This window comes from Aythya marila (assembly GCF_965140915.1).
Source record: "Aythya marila genome assembly, chromosome: W".
Lineage (NCBI taxonomy): Eukaryota > Metazoa > Chordata > Aves > Anseriformes > Anatidae > Aythya > Aythya marila.
Window position 1 is genome coordinate 10,223,601 of NC_139081.1, and position 15,075 is coordinate 10,238,675.

The following is a 15,075-nucleotide window of genomic DNA, read 5'->3' on the forward strand; positions in this document are numbered from 1 at the left end:
TGGTGCTGTGTTTTAGATTTGTGTTGATAGCACGCCACTGGGCTGGTGTGCCTCTCCTATGAAGAAAGGCTGAGAGAGCTGAGGCTGTTCAGCCTGAAGAAGAGAAGGCTCTGGGGTGACCTTATTGCAGCTTTTCAATACCTAAAGGGGGATAACTTTTTGCTCATGCAGACAATGACAGGACAAAGGGGAATGGCTTTAAACTAAAAGAGGGGAGATTTAGATTAGAGGTTAGGAGGAAATTCTTCACTCCACGTTGCCCAGAGAAGTAGTGGATGCCCCATCCTTGGAGGTGTTCAAGACCAGCTTGGATGAGTCCCTGGGCAATCTGATCTAGTGGGTGGCATCCCTGCCCGTGGCAGGGGGTTGGAACTAGATCTTTAAGGTCCCTTCCAACCCAAGCCATTCTATGTTAACAAACAGGAATTCACTCCGGTTGGTTTAACAAAGGTACTGCATAACTCCAAGAAAGAAAGTACATGCAGGATTTGCTATTGTTGAAAGTAAAGTTCTGAGATCAGCATCATTTTACAACAAGGAGACAATCCCCCCCCCCCCCCCATTATTTATATAGCTTCACCTGACGTAGACGTTTATTGGATTTCCCTGGACTGTTTTTTCTTAAACTGCAAAACATCTGCAGAGCCTTCATCCAGTCCTAAGACAGAAAGGCACAGAACAGTGTAACAAGAAGTCAGACTCACCTTCTTGCGCTAGAACAGACATGTCTAAAAAATAAAAATACATTGAAGTATCTGAAGTTTTCTTTAGATTGAAAAAAAAAAACCACTTGTATGCAGTTCAAATTATGAAATTTGAATATTAAAGCAAAATTCATCTTTACTCAGCAAAACTAAAGAAAGAATTTACAAAACTGATTCTCTTTTAGAAATATTAAGCATTACTAATGGATATACAGTGTGACCTTTACCAATTTTCAAAAATAGTGATATTACATTAAATTAAAAACAGTATGTAAAATGAAGCAAGACTTAGGTGCTTCTGAGAAAATAACAGTTGACAAGTCAAACTGTTCTGATCATTCTCTCGTCCATTTCTGTATCACAGTCATATTTTACTGCATATGCTTCAAACAAAAACAAAGCAGCATTAACAGAGAAACAGTGAAAATTATAACCTACACCCCCATTCTCTCTGCTCACAAATGCAGAGAGCAGAGTGGATATTTTGTAAGGTAGAAGATATGCTATAGCCTCATTCTCGTGTTTTCATCCCCCACTCCCAAATTTTGTAAGTTTTTCTAAAGCACAAAATTTAGGCTTTGAGTAACATTCATAAAGGTGTAGTAGTTCAAAGATCTGCTGCCTACACAAAGTACAATTTAATAATGTCATTAAAGAAAAAAAAATTAAAAAGACATTTTCAGTCTTATCCTTTACATTACCTTCCACATTTAAAATATACAAGTACATTCTATATTGGAGCTATTCTCAGGTAAATCACTTTGTGAGTGAAGTTTTAGCTTTCAAAACCTTCCACAAAAGGAAGAACTCTCAACTATGCATTTTTTTTTGTAGCTTGTTTCCTTATCCAAATAAGGAAAAGCAATTGAAGACCCACAGAACCTCCTAAATACTCTAAATTAATATAAATATTTCCTAGATATATACTCCTCTTTATTCCCCCTCCTAACAAGAAAAGTTTTCCCCTTAAATTCCAAAGTTTACACTAGCATGAGTAATGCACCATGGCATGTACAGTGACACTAGTATATGAGGCTACACTTCACATTACATTCACAAATGTTTTGTACAAACATCAAAGACATCATGCAATCCATTGGACATCTGCTTTGATATTTACCACATTATATGAAAACTGGCAAGTTTTCCTTAATATACCAACAAAACTATTCTTCCATGAAATTTTACAAGGTACAGACAACTGAAACTTCTGAAATTGGAAGCATCTGTAAAACAATTGATGTGCCTTACCAAGAATAATTTTATAAATGAAATCCTATAAATGCAGTGAACAGCTTAAATGTTAAGCAAGTCTAACCCAAAAGCAGATTATACCAAACGGTCAGAAAACAGGACAGAATATTCTGCCTACTGTACATTCTTAAATAAAATCAAATGCAAAGGTTAACTTCTAACACGGGTATTTCAGAGCCATGGAATACCAAAACAACTTAATGATTAAGAACATTATCGCATCTTACATACGTTCTTCTGTCGGTGGGTGACTTTTAGAGAATTAGGCTCCACTCCTACAATTTTTAATCTGCAAACATTAATTGCTAGAGAGCTAATAACTAAATGATAGTAATTAAAAAATAAATAAATCTTACTTTTCATGCAAAATCAGTGCCCAAGAATATAAACAACCACCAATTTATGGTCAGGACAAATAACTGTAAAATGCTCAGCAAATTCTGATCGCTGGACATACTTGCATCAGCATTTTTGTTCACATCAAGAAGCACTCTTGAAGGAAAACTCCCCACTTACCATGCTTTGGTTCATAACATAGAAGATTCTTGGAGAGCAAACAAATTTTTTTTGGACTGAACTACTCCAAAAGATAATTCTCCAGAAATATTTTAGGGAAACTAATGAGAGTTCAGTGCATGAGACCAGACTAAAACTTGTCCAAAGTAAAACCCCCAAAGCTACATTCTCAGCATCAACAATTTCCCTTACAGATCTGCTACTTGCATGGTAATATTTGTTAATGTAGACATAGCTACCATCTGTGGTAGGCATGCTTTCTATTACAGAAGGGAAATATTAAACAAAATTTCTATTACAGAAGGGAAATATTAAACATTACAAGACAAAAAAAAAATTGCTTTTAAAATTATATTTATCAACAAAATCTCTCACCTGTGTTTGTTCTGGAGTTTCTCCTGCAAAGTAAAAGATGTAATGCTCTTCGCTGAAGTGCTGAACTACTATTTGAAAACAGTTTGGCCTTAATAAAAGAACAAAACCCATAAGGCTTATTAATCTTTGTAGCATTGACAAATGCCTCCATTTCTTGATATCTGCCAAATCAAAGTTCACACTGAACTAATACATTTCTGATGTTTGACTGTATAGAGCATTGAACACAGAGTAGTTTCAACCCCCAATTTAGCTTTCTAATACCTATCAGCAAAAGAATGCAGATCTTTTGGAATTGACAAAATCCTTGATCTTGTCAATTTTTGGTTCAATAGGATTAAAACCCTCAATAGAGTTGCTTCATAATCTTTTTAATGCCTGTAATACAAAATGGGGAACAATTAATACACAATATTGAAAAATGACAATGCAATAGCCCAAATCATTATTACACACAAGACAATCTTAAGACTAAGTTCTAAAATTTCTTACTAGAATTTGTTTATGAACAGTTGCTAGCAATCAAGTTGCCATGGCTTAACAAGTTACCATTTTCAGTTAAATCTGTCTACATACACTCTTGCAATCTACACCAACTATGGAATAAAACACAATATAAACCAACAGTCACAATGCTTACATTTCACAATCAGAAAACAAACAAACAAACAAAAAAACCCCACCTTGTTCATTACTGACATATTGTCCATGTACTGTACATGCCTCAAACTAGCAGTTAACTGCCCTGCTGCATGTACAAGCATTAAAAAATCAGTGTCGTACCTGCCAAATAAACTGTCATGTACTCCATAGATGGAACACACACTAAGGTCTATTAAACCTTTAGGTTTTGTGGCTCGTTTTTCACTTTCAAAATAAATAAGATGGGCATCATTTCCCTCCAATATAAAGTACAAGTTTTTCCATCTCTTCCCCTTACCTGTAAAAAAGCAAGTAGGAAGTTACAATATTGTTTTAAAGAAAATATAAATTTTGTAAATGAAGAAAAAAGAGGGCAGTAAGGTTTTTGTCAAAATACAAACAGAAAAACAACATACAGTTAACCATGCTTAAGCAGTAATATCAGTATGCATATGCAATGTTTTCTGCAACATCTAGCTAAAAACAGTCCCTCTTCACATGTTCAGGTACAATTGTAGATGGTTCTCTAAACATTTTCATTAATCTCAACAGGATTAAGCAAGTGCACGAGCTGCCCAGACAACTCCATTCATATCGATGAGAAGACTGACTATGCAGTTCGCAAATAATGTGTGATGCTGTAAACAATCCAAATTAATAAAGCTATTTTAAATTAAGAAACGGATTTCTCCTGACATGAGAAAATTATTCCTAAACTCTTACTAACTGCTCAGCATAACAAATTGCATCACGATATCTTAAAACCGTATCACTACAGAATAGAAATAGGAACATAATATACACATACTTGAATCAGAACCAAACCTGAACCCAAACACACCTATATCCAAGAATTTGGCCAGTTCCACGTTTCAGAGAAAAACGTAAAAACATAAGACACAGTACCTTTTAGAAAAGCATTCAGCATTAATTTTCAACTTGATCATCATAGATCTACCACATACCTTCATAAACAAGGACTAGAACTCACAGTTTTGGAAAACCTACTTTAACATCTAGTCATACTCTACTAGATGGAAGAGTGATTTTTATTAATTTTTTGTTCTATATGCAGGTACGTGTCTCTCTCCATACCTATTCAGTACTCCTGCTTGCACATGTAAAGTATCTCAGTATCCCTTTTAGCTAAAAATTTATTTATTTATTTTTAAAAGTTTATTCTCAGCTAATTCCTCAACTCTACCACAGCCCTCTACACCTTATCTCAGAATTAACACTCTCAAGAGAAGAGGTGCTTTCCTTGCTTTATTCAGAGGATCTAGTTTTTATTTCCTCTGAATGCATCTTTTATATTTGACTATATCTAAGTGCTTGCCTTCTTTCTCATTTTTGCTCGCTATCCAGACCATTATCTGGAACTTATTGTTTAAGTTACGGTCTTCGTCATTTCTAGAAACATTATTATTATTTTTTATTTATGTTTAATTTTTAAATGTTTGTTGTATTGCTGATCATTAAAATCAGCTTTAGCGGAAACAAAAAAAAATAAAACCATGATACTTGGTAAGGGACTAGCTTCCTTGGAACTCCAACACCTTATTCAATGGCAATTCTTTAAGGATATATTGGGATGAGTCAGGCAGCTTTTAATCCAATTACTGTACATTACGTTGACTGTGTCAGTGTTAGACAGAACTTTAATAGTTCTGTCTATACAGAACTACTACTACTAAGTTCCGTCTGTACAGAACTACCCAGAATACACATTTTAAATTACACATATTACCTAACTTGGAATAACAAAATTAAACCAGCTCTGGTCTCCAATGAACGCACTGATTTACGTTAATCTAGCTCTCTAACTCATGCCATCAGCTTAAATTTAAATGAATTGCATACTAAGTATGAATTTTATAAAAGTGTACTTCATTTAATGAGTTTGAATATTACCTTTGATGAAAGGCACTTAGTTTTTGTGCTGCTCTGATTTTTTTCAGCAAGAACTGCCAATGAACTTTATATTACGTGTCATTTTATGTATTATGTATTTATATTGGTGAATTTAAGGAAAAAGAACCTTTCATATCTATAACTTTCTATAACCTTTTGCTCACTTCAATTTTGCCTCCACTAGGTACCAGTGCTACACAAAACATGCATCCAAATCTGCTTTTTTTTTTTTTAAGAGAAACATTTTATAGAAGCAACAGAACTCACTTTTTTTTAGAAGATAACCTTTTTTGACAATATTTTTATAAAAAGCATCCTTTGTTTTGCGACGAATTGTATTGTAGATTTCTTTTCCATCCACCGTATTATTAAGCACTTGTTCTTGATGCTGGTAAATAAGGGAGAAATCAGCAGTTGTTTTTTTTTGTTGTTTTGTTTTTTTTTTTTTTTTTTTGTCTGTTTGTTTTTTTAAAGCTCAGGAATCAACTGTGAAACAATTAAACACTATGAAGCTGCAACCAAAAATATTATTGAACACTACCAATCTTTTATTATTGTTCTCTCGCGTTTTAGCAAACCAATATAATTTCATACAATACCTTTGCCAGAAATGTAATGTGACTATTTCTTGTGGAATGATTAGACCAGAATAAACCTTATTTTTCTTATAAAATACAGACCGATGTTTACAAAGTAACATCTGTATTTATTTAACATTAAATAGAAAGCATCACCTTTCACATTGATTTATATAAAATTTACATAAGTCTTTAAAGGTTATCGAGTGTCTGGCTGTCTTCTATCAAAACTTTTGGGAATGACTAATTAAGGATAAACTCTGAAGCAACAAGAATGGTGCAGATCTAAATTAAAACAGTTATTTATGCAAGAAGTTGTGCATTCCCTCACTAACCTTATTTGCACTCATGTCCTAAATGAGTAACATTCAAACATAAAACAATAGGAGAAAGCAGAAACACAAATACTCTTTTCTCTCTGCTCCCCCCCATATGCCTATAAGAATTATAGTTTTGAATAACAAAGACAAGATGAAAAACACTTTAATACCAGGAAGAACAGGACTAAAAATTGAATCCATATCCAAATTTTCTGGAACTCAAGATAACCTCTACAACTATGAAGGAAATAATGCACAAAACAACATATGTAGTTACTAATGTTTTAAACTAAATTGCTAGCTGATAGTATAAAACAATATAATATAATGTGGCTATAATAATGACACCTAATATTCTAGGATATATCTGGTAAGTATTCCTACAGAAAAAGGCATCATTGATGACATGGCATTCTGAGCTGTTCTGGTCCATCACATTCGGGAAACATTAACTTGCACTAGATTTTGTGTTAGCAGGGCAACTACAAGAATGGTATGAAGGGATAATACAAGAAATGCCCTTGTATTAATGTAATGGATACAACACAAGTGTTCCAGAACATGCCCTACAATCCCAGCTTTCTGTGCATACAGGTTTCTCTGGAGGAAGAAAGATGCCAGATACAGCCCAACATGGGATTGAGGCACAGAATGGTTTAATCAGGAACCAGAGCTGGGGACACAAGGCAGAGCATTTACACCTCAGAGCACAGACAAAACTTACCATTACGTTCTGTTGACTAGAAGCCAACCTTAGATGAGTGAATATATAGGAGGTTAAAATGAAATAAGCACACAAGCTCAAAACAAAAAATCAGGTGAAGATGATGCTGTTTATCATCAATACCTCTCCTGTAATTCAGTTATAATAAATATTTGGTGATGATTAAGTCGATGTCTTCAACAACAAATGCTCAGAGATGAAATTTTACCTGCACTGGAACAGGATCTTTAAGGTAATATCCTTCAACAATTTGTTCTTTCCTATAATGTTCAATGATCTCATCAATACTGTTCAAATAAGAAAAATAAGATTTAAATGTTAAATTGGTTAGTTTTTCCTCTGTATGAGAATTTGCTTTTCCATGTAATCACGCTAAGCTTCACAATTAAAAAAAAAAAATCAAGTGTTAAACTTCATAATCTTGTTTGCAGCAATGACAATTTAGTAATACATTGAAGTCATGAAAATTAACAGACTGTATTCATAATCTGTTAATCCTAAACTCTGCAGAACATTTTCAATCAGATGTTGAAAATGCCAGATGAGTAGACTACCTTTTCAACATTCAGTTAATGCATAGACATTTCCAGCTTTCCAACCAGGCTGAAAATTGCTATTTTATTGGCAATAATTTCCAAAGTCCTTGAGTAAACTAGGGAAAGGGAATGGGAGATGCTTCAAATTATGCAAAGCAATTTCTTTTTTGGACAGGAGTGGGGAAATATAAAAGTATTGTAACATTGATTATGCAATTTACACTTCAAAATCACTGAGCTTTCATGTTAAATCATGTTACTCAGTCAGTAGCACTCCTCTACAGAAGGAGCTTGCATTTTAATTGCCAGAATCTGAGTGAAATTGAATTCTGAAAGATCAGGAGAGAAACAGTGACAGGTGCAAGCTAATTCAATTTATTTTTCTGTTGCTCAAACTTATTTTTGCAGTTATTCAAAGTTACCACTGTAATAAACAAGGGCAACGTTAACATCACACAGATTAATCATTCATATATAAAATATGAACCTGAAAATAAAGAACAAAACTATACTGAAAGCTTTTTCTCACTTTATATATATATATACTGTTAGCTATGTGTGAAAATGTAATCAATAAGACACATGTGATGAGATCTTTGCCCTATTACAAGTGGATCAAGTTGTGTTCAAAGATATGTGAAACTATAAAAGGATTGTGAAAACATTTAAACAAAACAATAGAAAGACATTTTTGTTTGCTTTTCTTTATCCAACTAGTGCATGCTTGATCAATCTTTGAATCTTACCATGAGTATTTTTATTTTTCAGGTTTGTAAAGTGACTTGAATTTCTCTTTCAGTATTACTAAAATCAAATTTCGAATTTTATTTATATGCAACGTGCACATGCCATTTTCTGCATAAAAAATTAGACTTTACCACATCGAATAAAATAATGACTAATTGAATTTTGCATGTTGAACAGCTATTGCCAGCATCTTGTTATGAGGGCAATCATCAATAAAGCGACTTTATATATTTTTCCCTGTTCATCTAATCAAGATACCTTTACTGTCACTGTCTACTTCCATGGTTAAAAATACCTCAACAATAAGAAAAATACCTCAACATAAGAAACAATTGCCTAATTTCTGTGAATTTTGTAAAATGAGCTGAAGAATAAACTGGATAGTATTTGAAAACTCCTTTTGGAGTTACAGTACCATATAGACTAGGACATTATGTCTTGATGGAGTGATCAAGTGTTGGGTTCTTTAGCTCTCTCCTCCCCCCAGTGAACTCAATTCAGATGGTCATTGTATATTGCCTTACCACTTGAACAGCCCAAATGGCTGAACAAGCCAAACAAACAAACAAACAAACAAAAAAAAACCAAACAGATATCTTTAGACATATAGAATAGTTCAGCTGGAAGGGACCTACAAAGTTCAACTGCCTGACCACTTCAGGGCTAAACAAAAGTTAAAGTATATATTTGAGGGCATTATCCAAATGCCTCTTGAACACTGACAGGCATGGGGTTATCAACCACCTCACTAGGAAGCCTGTTCCAGTGTTTGACCACCCTCACAGTAAAGAAATTTTCCTAATGTCCAGCCTGAATCTACCCTGGTGCAGCTTTGTGCCATTTCCTCATGTCCTATCAGTGGTTACCAGGGATAAGAGGCCAGCTCCTCCCTCTCCATTTCCCCTCCTCAAGAAGTTGTAAAGAGCAACGAGGTCACCTCTTAGCCTCCTTTACTCCAGATTAGACAACCCAAGTGTCATCAGCCTCTTGTCATAGGACAGGCCTTCCAGTCCTTTTACCAGCTTTGTTGCCCTCCTCTGGATGCTTTCAATCATCTTAACATCCTTTTTATATTGTGGAGACCAGAACTGCACACAAGGTGGGGCTGCACCAACTCTAAATATAGCAGAAGAATTGCTTCTCTTGACCGGCTCGCTATGCTGTGTTTAATGCATCCCAAAATGTGGTTTTCCTCTGGGCTGCCAGGGCACACTGCTGACTCATGTTCAGTGAATTGAACCCTGGGAACACCGCTAATGACTGGCTGCCAGCCAGATGTAGTCCCATTCACTACAATCCTCTGAGGCCAACCATTGAAACAGCTCTTCATCCTGCATAGGGTGAACCTGTTTATCTCACAATTGGGACAATTTGTCCAGAAGGATGCTGAGGGATGGTACAAAATGCCTTACTAAAGTCTAGAAAGATTACATCCACCACCTTCCCTTCATCCACCAAGTAGGTGACCTTATCTTAGAAGATCAAATTACTAAGGCAGAACTTTCCCTTGATGAACTCATGTTGACTGTGCCTGCTAACAGCTTATTAGGCTGCCCAGGTCCTAGCTACTTGGATAGTTTAAAAATATCTCATCACCATGAGCAATAACATTTGTTTAATAGTTAATGGGTAAATTAGGAGTTCTTGTAAGTGCTGACATTTCAAATAGTGAAGAATCCAGAAAGCAGAACACTATGTACTTTGTTAAATTATTAAAAAATATTAACGTGTTAGGCCCATATTGTTCAGCCTATCAAAATATGGATTAAACCGTCAGTTGAAATGAAAATGGCTTCCATCAACTCCAGTCTCCTAGTCTCAAATTGTCATATTTCTCAAATTAAAGGTAACTTGAAAGATTGTTTGATGTCTAACTGTTGGGTCAATGTTCTCCTCAATTCTCCTTTGACATGGAATCACCAGATATAACACCCCCCCTCCCTCCCCCCCCCCCCCCCCCCATTTTACAGGTTTTTGGAAAACTACCTGTTATAAAGGTTAGATTTCAGAAAGAAAGCAGATAGGAGAAAAGGGCAGGAGATATGGCCTAGTATCCCTATCCTACCATCCTTTCTAAAATCAGAATTGAAAAATTAAAAAAACAAAAACAAAAACAAAATAAAAAACACCTGTAAAATACATCAAAGTTATTCATAGAATGGTGAGTCAGAAAGTCAGAAAGGACCTCTGAGATTACCTAGTGAAATTCATCAGCTCAAAGAGGGGTCAACTACAGCAGATTACTTAGGACCTTGTTCAGTCATGTTTTGAACATCTCTAAGGGATAGAGATTCCACAAGCTCTTAGGTCAACCTTTTCTAGTGTTCAGTCATCCTTGCAGTAGAAAAAGCCTTTTCTTACGTTCAGATGGAATTTCTTGCATTTCAGTTTGTGCCTACTGCCTCTTGTCCTGCCCCTGAACACCACTAAAAAGCATTTGGTTCTCTTCTTTGTTCCTATCAGGTATTTATACACTGTGATAAGATTACCCCCCAACCTTCTCTTCTCTTGGCTAAACAGTCCCAGCTCTCTCCTCATACTAGAGAGGCTCCAATCACCCCCTTCATTGTCTTTGTGGCCCTTCTTTGGAAGCCTATAACACTCAGACCCAGTATTCCCAAGCAGTTACCCGTCCAAGTACTGGGCCCAACCCTGCTTAGATCAGAAACAGTATGTTCAGGATGGTGTGTCCAACAGGTCAGTAAGCATAAATTTTGTGTTTTAGATTTCATGATATACAGTTAGCAAAATCACCCCCTAGAACTGACTTTGCCATTTTTTCCATGAAAATAGAAGAAAGTGACTACTGAAGTCATTTCTATGTTATTCATGGAACAAACAGAAAGATCACAGAAGTTACATGCTTTAGTAAAGTCCATGGGAAAACAGTATTTCATTATAGTCAAAAGCACACTCAGTATGTATTTATCTTTTCCTATGTTTTAGAACTTTAAATTAGTCAACTAAAAGAATACAGACTGGCTATTTTGTAAAGCTGCTGTTAAAAATAATGAAAGCAGACTTCTGTATGAGAGTCTGTCAGTTACACTCATCAATAGAAATTCTGAGCAATTTATATATACAGAACGGTGGGAGGACATGCAAAGGGAAAACGTTAGTGGAAAAAGTAGTCCTTCCTATGCATCACAGAACATCAGATTTCTGAGATATACCAAAAAATATTTCCTCCCCATGATCACCCAAGAAAATTTTGGCTTGCTTTTGGAATATAGGCAGACACATAATATTGCTTATATAGGCTATCAAACTTCCAGTCCTGTGTCTGGATATTCAAACTACCTGTGAAATAGAACTTTTTTTTTTTTTTTTTTCCTACTCTGAAGTAGATCTTGTGGTAAACAATTTGGGGCAGTTACCACCTTCATTTTGTATCCTTATTATCTTCCATTAACTTCAAGAAGTTCAACAACTTTCAGTAAATACTAACTTGGACAGAATTTGAGCCTAGAAGTATATTAGTATTTCCCCAAAACATACAACTAAAACTAAGTCTTTCAAAATCAAGCAGCTCTCTTTCACTGAGAAAGATCTTTGCAACCTAGGTACCAAAATACTCTAAAAAATCCCTCTTAAAGCTTACACTTAGGCTTTTTAGGGCTCTTAGAAGATGCTTAGTTACAAGTAGCTACTAAGCAAGTCAGGTAAAACTCTTAGTACATTAAGAAATACTGAAATTTTATGATCATATCAGTAAATTATCAACAACACAAATTCTTTACAAAAGTTAAAAAATACACACAACTTAAAACTTACCTATTATAATATCTGCCTCCCATCATAAATTGGTTGTTTGATGTTGGACATATTTTAAAACGATGAATATTCTCACTGGTCCGAAAATAAAGTGAATAATCACCAGGTGTATTATCTGAAGGCCTCACAAGAAAACCGCACACCTGACCAACTGAAAAGATAGCATAATAAAGTGTTATTCAAGTGTTACTTATCTTAGTGTCATTTATGAGTGCTTATCAAAACTCCTTCTGTACAAATTATCAAGAACTGCACACAAAGTCTGAGGTAAGTTCCCAAAGTGATCCCTGTTCTTCACCCAAATGGGATGTAATACTAAACTACCAAAGTTAATGCAAATTTGTTTGGCTGTAACTGACAACCTATCCACAGTTTTGCCACCTCTTTACAAGAGCATTGGGGGGGGGACGGATGGACGGACGGACAACAATGTTTTAAAAAACTAATGATTTTTTTATTCTAATTTTTTACTTGACAGTATGACTCAAATCTTGACAGTTTCATTAAAATAATTATTTCCTCTATGAGGGGACTAAAAAGTTAATAATACTTTCTCCTGTAAGTATATAACAGTATTTTCTCCTCAGCATTTTGATGAAGCCCAAAATATTTAAATATGTATATATTAAAAAAATAATTATCAATTTTACCTTAAATTACTAAGCTAACTATACTTGAGAACATAAAAATACTCAATACTTATAGCCATCAGCTTTGGATTTCTGTGCCCATCTGCTCCCTGCCAGCCCCCCCCCCCCCAACATTCTCTAGCAGCAACCATTCCATTTGGAATTAGATACTCAAACATTCATACAGAAAAACAAGTTTTGCTGCAGTTCAATATAAATAGGATCACTTTGTTCTATTCTACTACCACTGTCTTTTTATCTGAAATACAAGTACCTGTCATCAGCAAATGGTAAGCCTCTTGTTTGGAGATCTTCCCACGGAACCATCTTAAAGATGAAGAAAAAAATAGAAAGCAAGACTATCAGCACTCTTTTTTGGTTGTTGTGACATCTAAGGCTCTGGCACCTATGAATTAATCTTTTTTTTTTTTATTTAAAAAAAAAAAACACAACAACAAACAAAAAAAAAAAAAACACAAAAATTACTAGTACATAGATTATATAATCAACCATTATCTTCTTCCATAATTCTGTTGTTCTAGCAATAGAATGAAAGATAAATATCAACAGCTATATAAATACATTCATTCAATACAAATGTCTAACATGAAGTAGATGTTCAAATCCAAGTGTGCTTAGAGATGAAAAGGCATTGTTTAAATGCTAGATAATTTCACAGGCATATTTAAATTCCATTTCAGATGGCAATTTGAAGCATGAAATGCAAAGCCCAAACAAGGAGATTAATGAAGGTTAAATACTGCACAGAACAACTAAAACTGGCACAGCAGAAAGAAAATCACTGGTGTGTGGTTTCATTTTGCTATTAAGTAACAAGAGATGCCTTCTTCAGTCATCAGTCCTTTGGAGACTACAAACTTTACAATTAATACAGAAAGCAGCAGATGCAATTACAGTAAGCAAATGGAGTACAGATGAAGTTATCTAGCTACTAGAATTTTTCTGTAACTTGCATTTGCCACTCATCTTTACAACCGCAAATAATATGTCAACAGTTTGGCACAATATCAAACGTTCACCATAAATAAAAATAAATTGCAAAGAGCTAATATGATTTAAGTATTGAACAAGTTGGAATTCACTGCAAACAGGTTATTAAAGAGAAAACCAGAAGGACAATAAGTGTTAATATTACACTATCATTCCTCTAATAAGGCTTTGTTCCCTCTGCTGCATTTAGAGTTAAGCAGATCTGAAAAAGGTTACTTCTAAGACAAGATACATATGTATTGGGTTTACAAAACAAGGTTTTGGTAGCAGGGGACTGCAGGGGTGGCCTCTATGAGAAGAATCCAGAAGCTGCCCCATGTTAGATAACGGTCAGTTTCAGTTGGCTCCAAAGGGACCCGCTGCAGCCCAGAACCAAACCAATAAGTGATGTTGTTTGCGCCTCTGTGACAGCAGATTTAAGAAAAGGAATAAAAAAAAAAAAGCTAAAAAAAAACAGATGTAAACTGACCACAACCCCCACTCCCCGTTCCCCTGCACCAGTCAGGGGAAGAGGACATGGAAGAGGGTGGATGGGGACAAAGTGTTTTTAGTTTGTTTTATTTTTAGTTTCTCACTGCTCTAGCTTGTTAGTAATAGGTAATAAATTACATTAATCTCCCTCTGCTGAGTCTGTTTTGCCTGTGATGATAACTGTTGAGTGATCTCCCTGTCCTTATTTCAACCCTTAAGCCCTTTTCATTGTATTTTCTCCCCCTTTCCTTTGAGGAGCGGGAGTGAGAGAGCAGTTGTGGTGGAGCTCAGCTGCCCAGCTGAGTAAAACCATCACAATAAAAAACACAAACCAGAAAACACCACACTGTGCATATTCTGGGTAAAAGTGATCGCACAGACTCATTTAAGATTTTATCAGTGCAAAAACCATTGCAATTTGGCATAACTAATACATGGATAATTGACATGAACTCTTGTATCTTCAGTAGCTAGTACAGAAGAAAAGTCTTCCAAAAAAACAACCAATGACACACCTTTGATTTGCCTCCCCAACATCAACCTCATAGATAAAATTTACAGTTATTTTATGATTCGCTTTTAATAACAAAATAAAATCCTTACATTTTGCCTTCATGTGGATCTTCTTCTCTTCCCTAATAAGAAAAAATAACATATTAAGTGCATGACAACAGTATACCTGATTTTAGAAAAGTGAACTTAATTGGTTAAGACCTTCTGTAGAAATAGGCAGCACTAAGAAGTCCAAGACATTTTTGAACTTAATGGCTTATTTCACATATCTGTGTAAAGAGTTTTTCCACTTCATTCACTAAGTGGAAATTCAACCAAAACCCATTATTTCAGAAGATTGTTCTAGACATAGTTAACTCAACAATATACT

At 35.0% G+C, this 15,075-nt stretch overlaps 1 protein-coding gene across 1 annotated transcript in view; it reads right to left on the reverse strand.

Annotated features, from left to right (window-relative positions):
* Positions 1-15,075, reverse strand: part of LOC309889533 (ras GTPase-activating protein 1-like) — a gene marked incomplete at its 5' end in the record, with an annotated part of 113,039 nt that overhangs the window by 37,587 nt on the left and 60,377 nt on the right. Inside the window, 8 exons of the mRNA XM_082782382.1 lie at positions 581-658; positions 2,850-2,937; positions 3,633-3,789; positions 5,670-5,790; positions 7,233-7,311; positions 12,082-12,232; positions 12,985-13,037; positions 14,796-14,827. Coding sequence (XP_082638508.1) covers positions 581-658; positions 2,850-2,937; positions 3,633-3,789; positions 5,670-5,790; positions 7,233-7,311; positions 12,082-12,232; positions 12,985-13,037; positions 14,796-14,827 — 759 coding nt within the window. The remainder of the gene's footprint in view (positions 1-580; positions 659-2,849; positions 2,938-3,632; positions 3,790-5,669; positions 5,791-7,232; positions 7,312-12,081; positions 12,233-12,984; positions 13,038-14,795; positions 14,828-15,075) is intronic.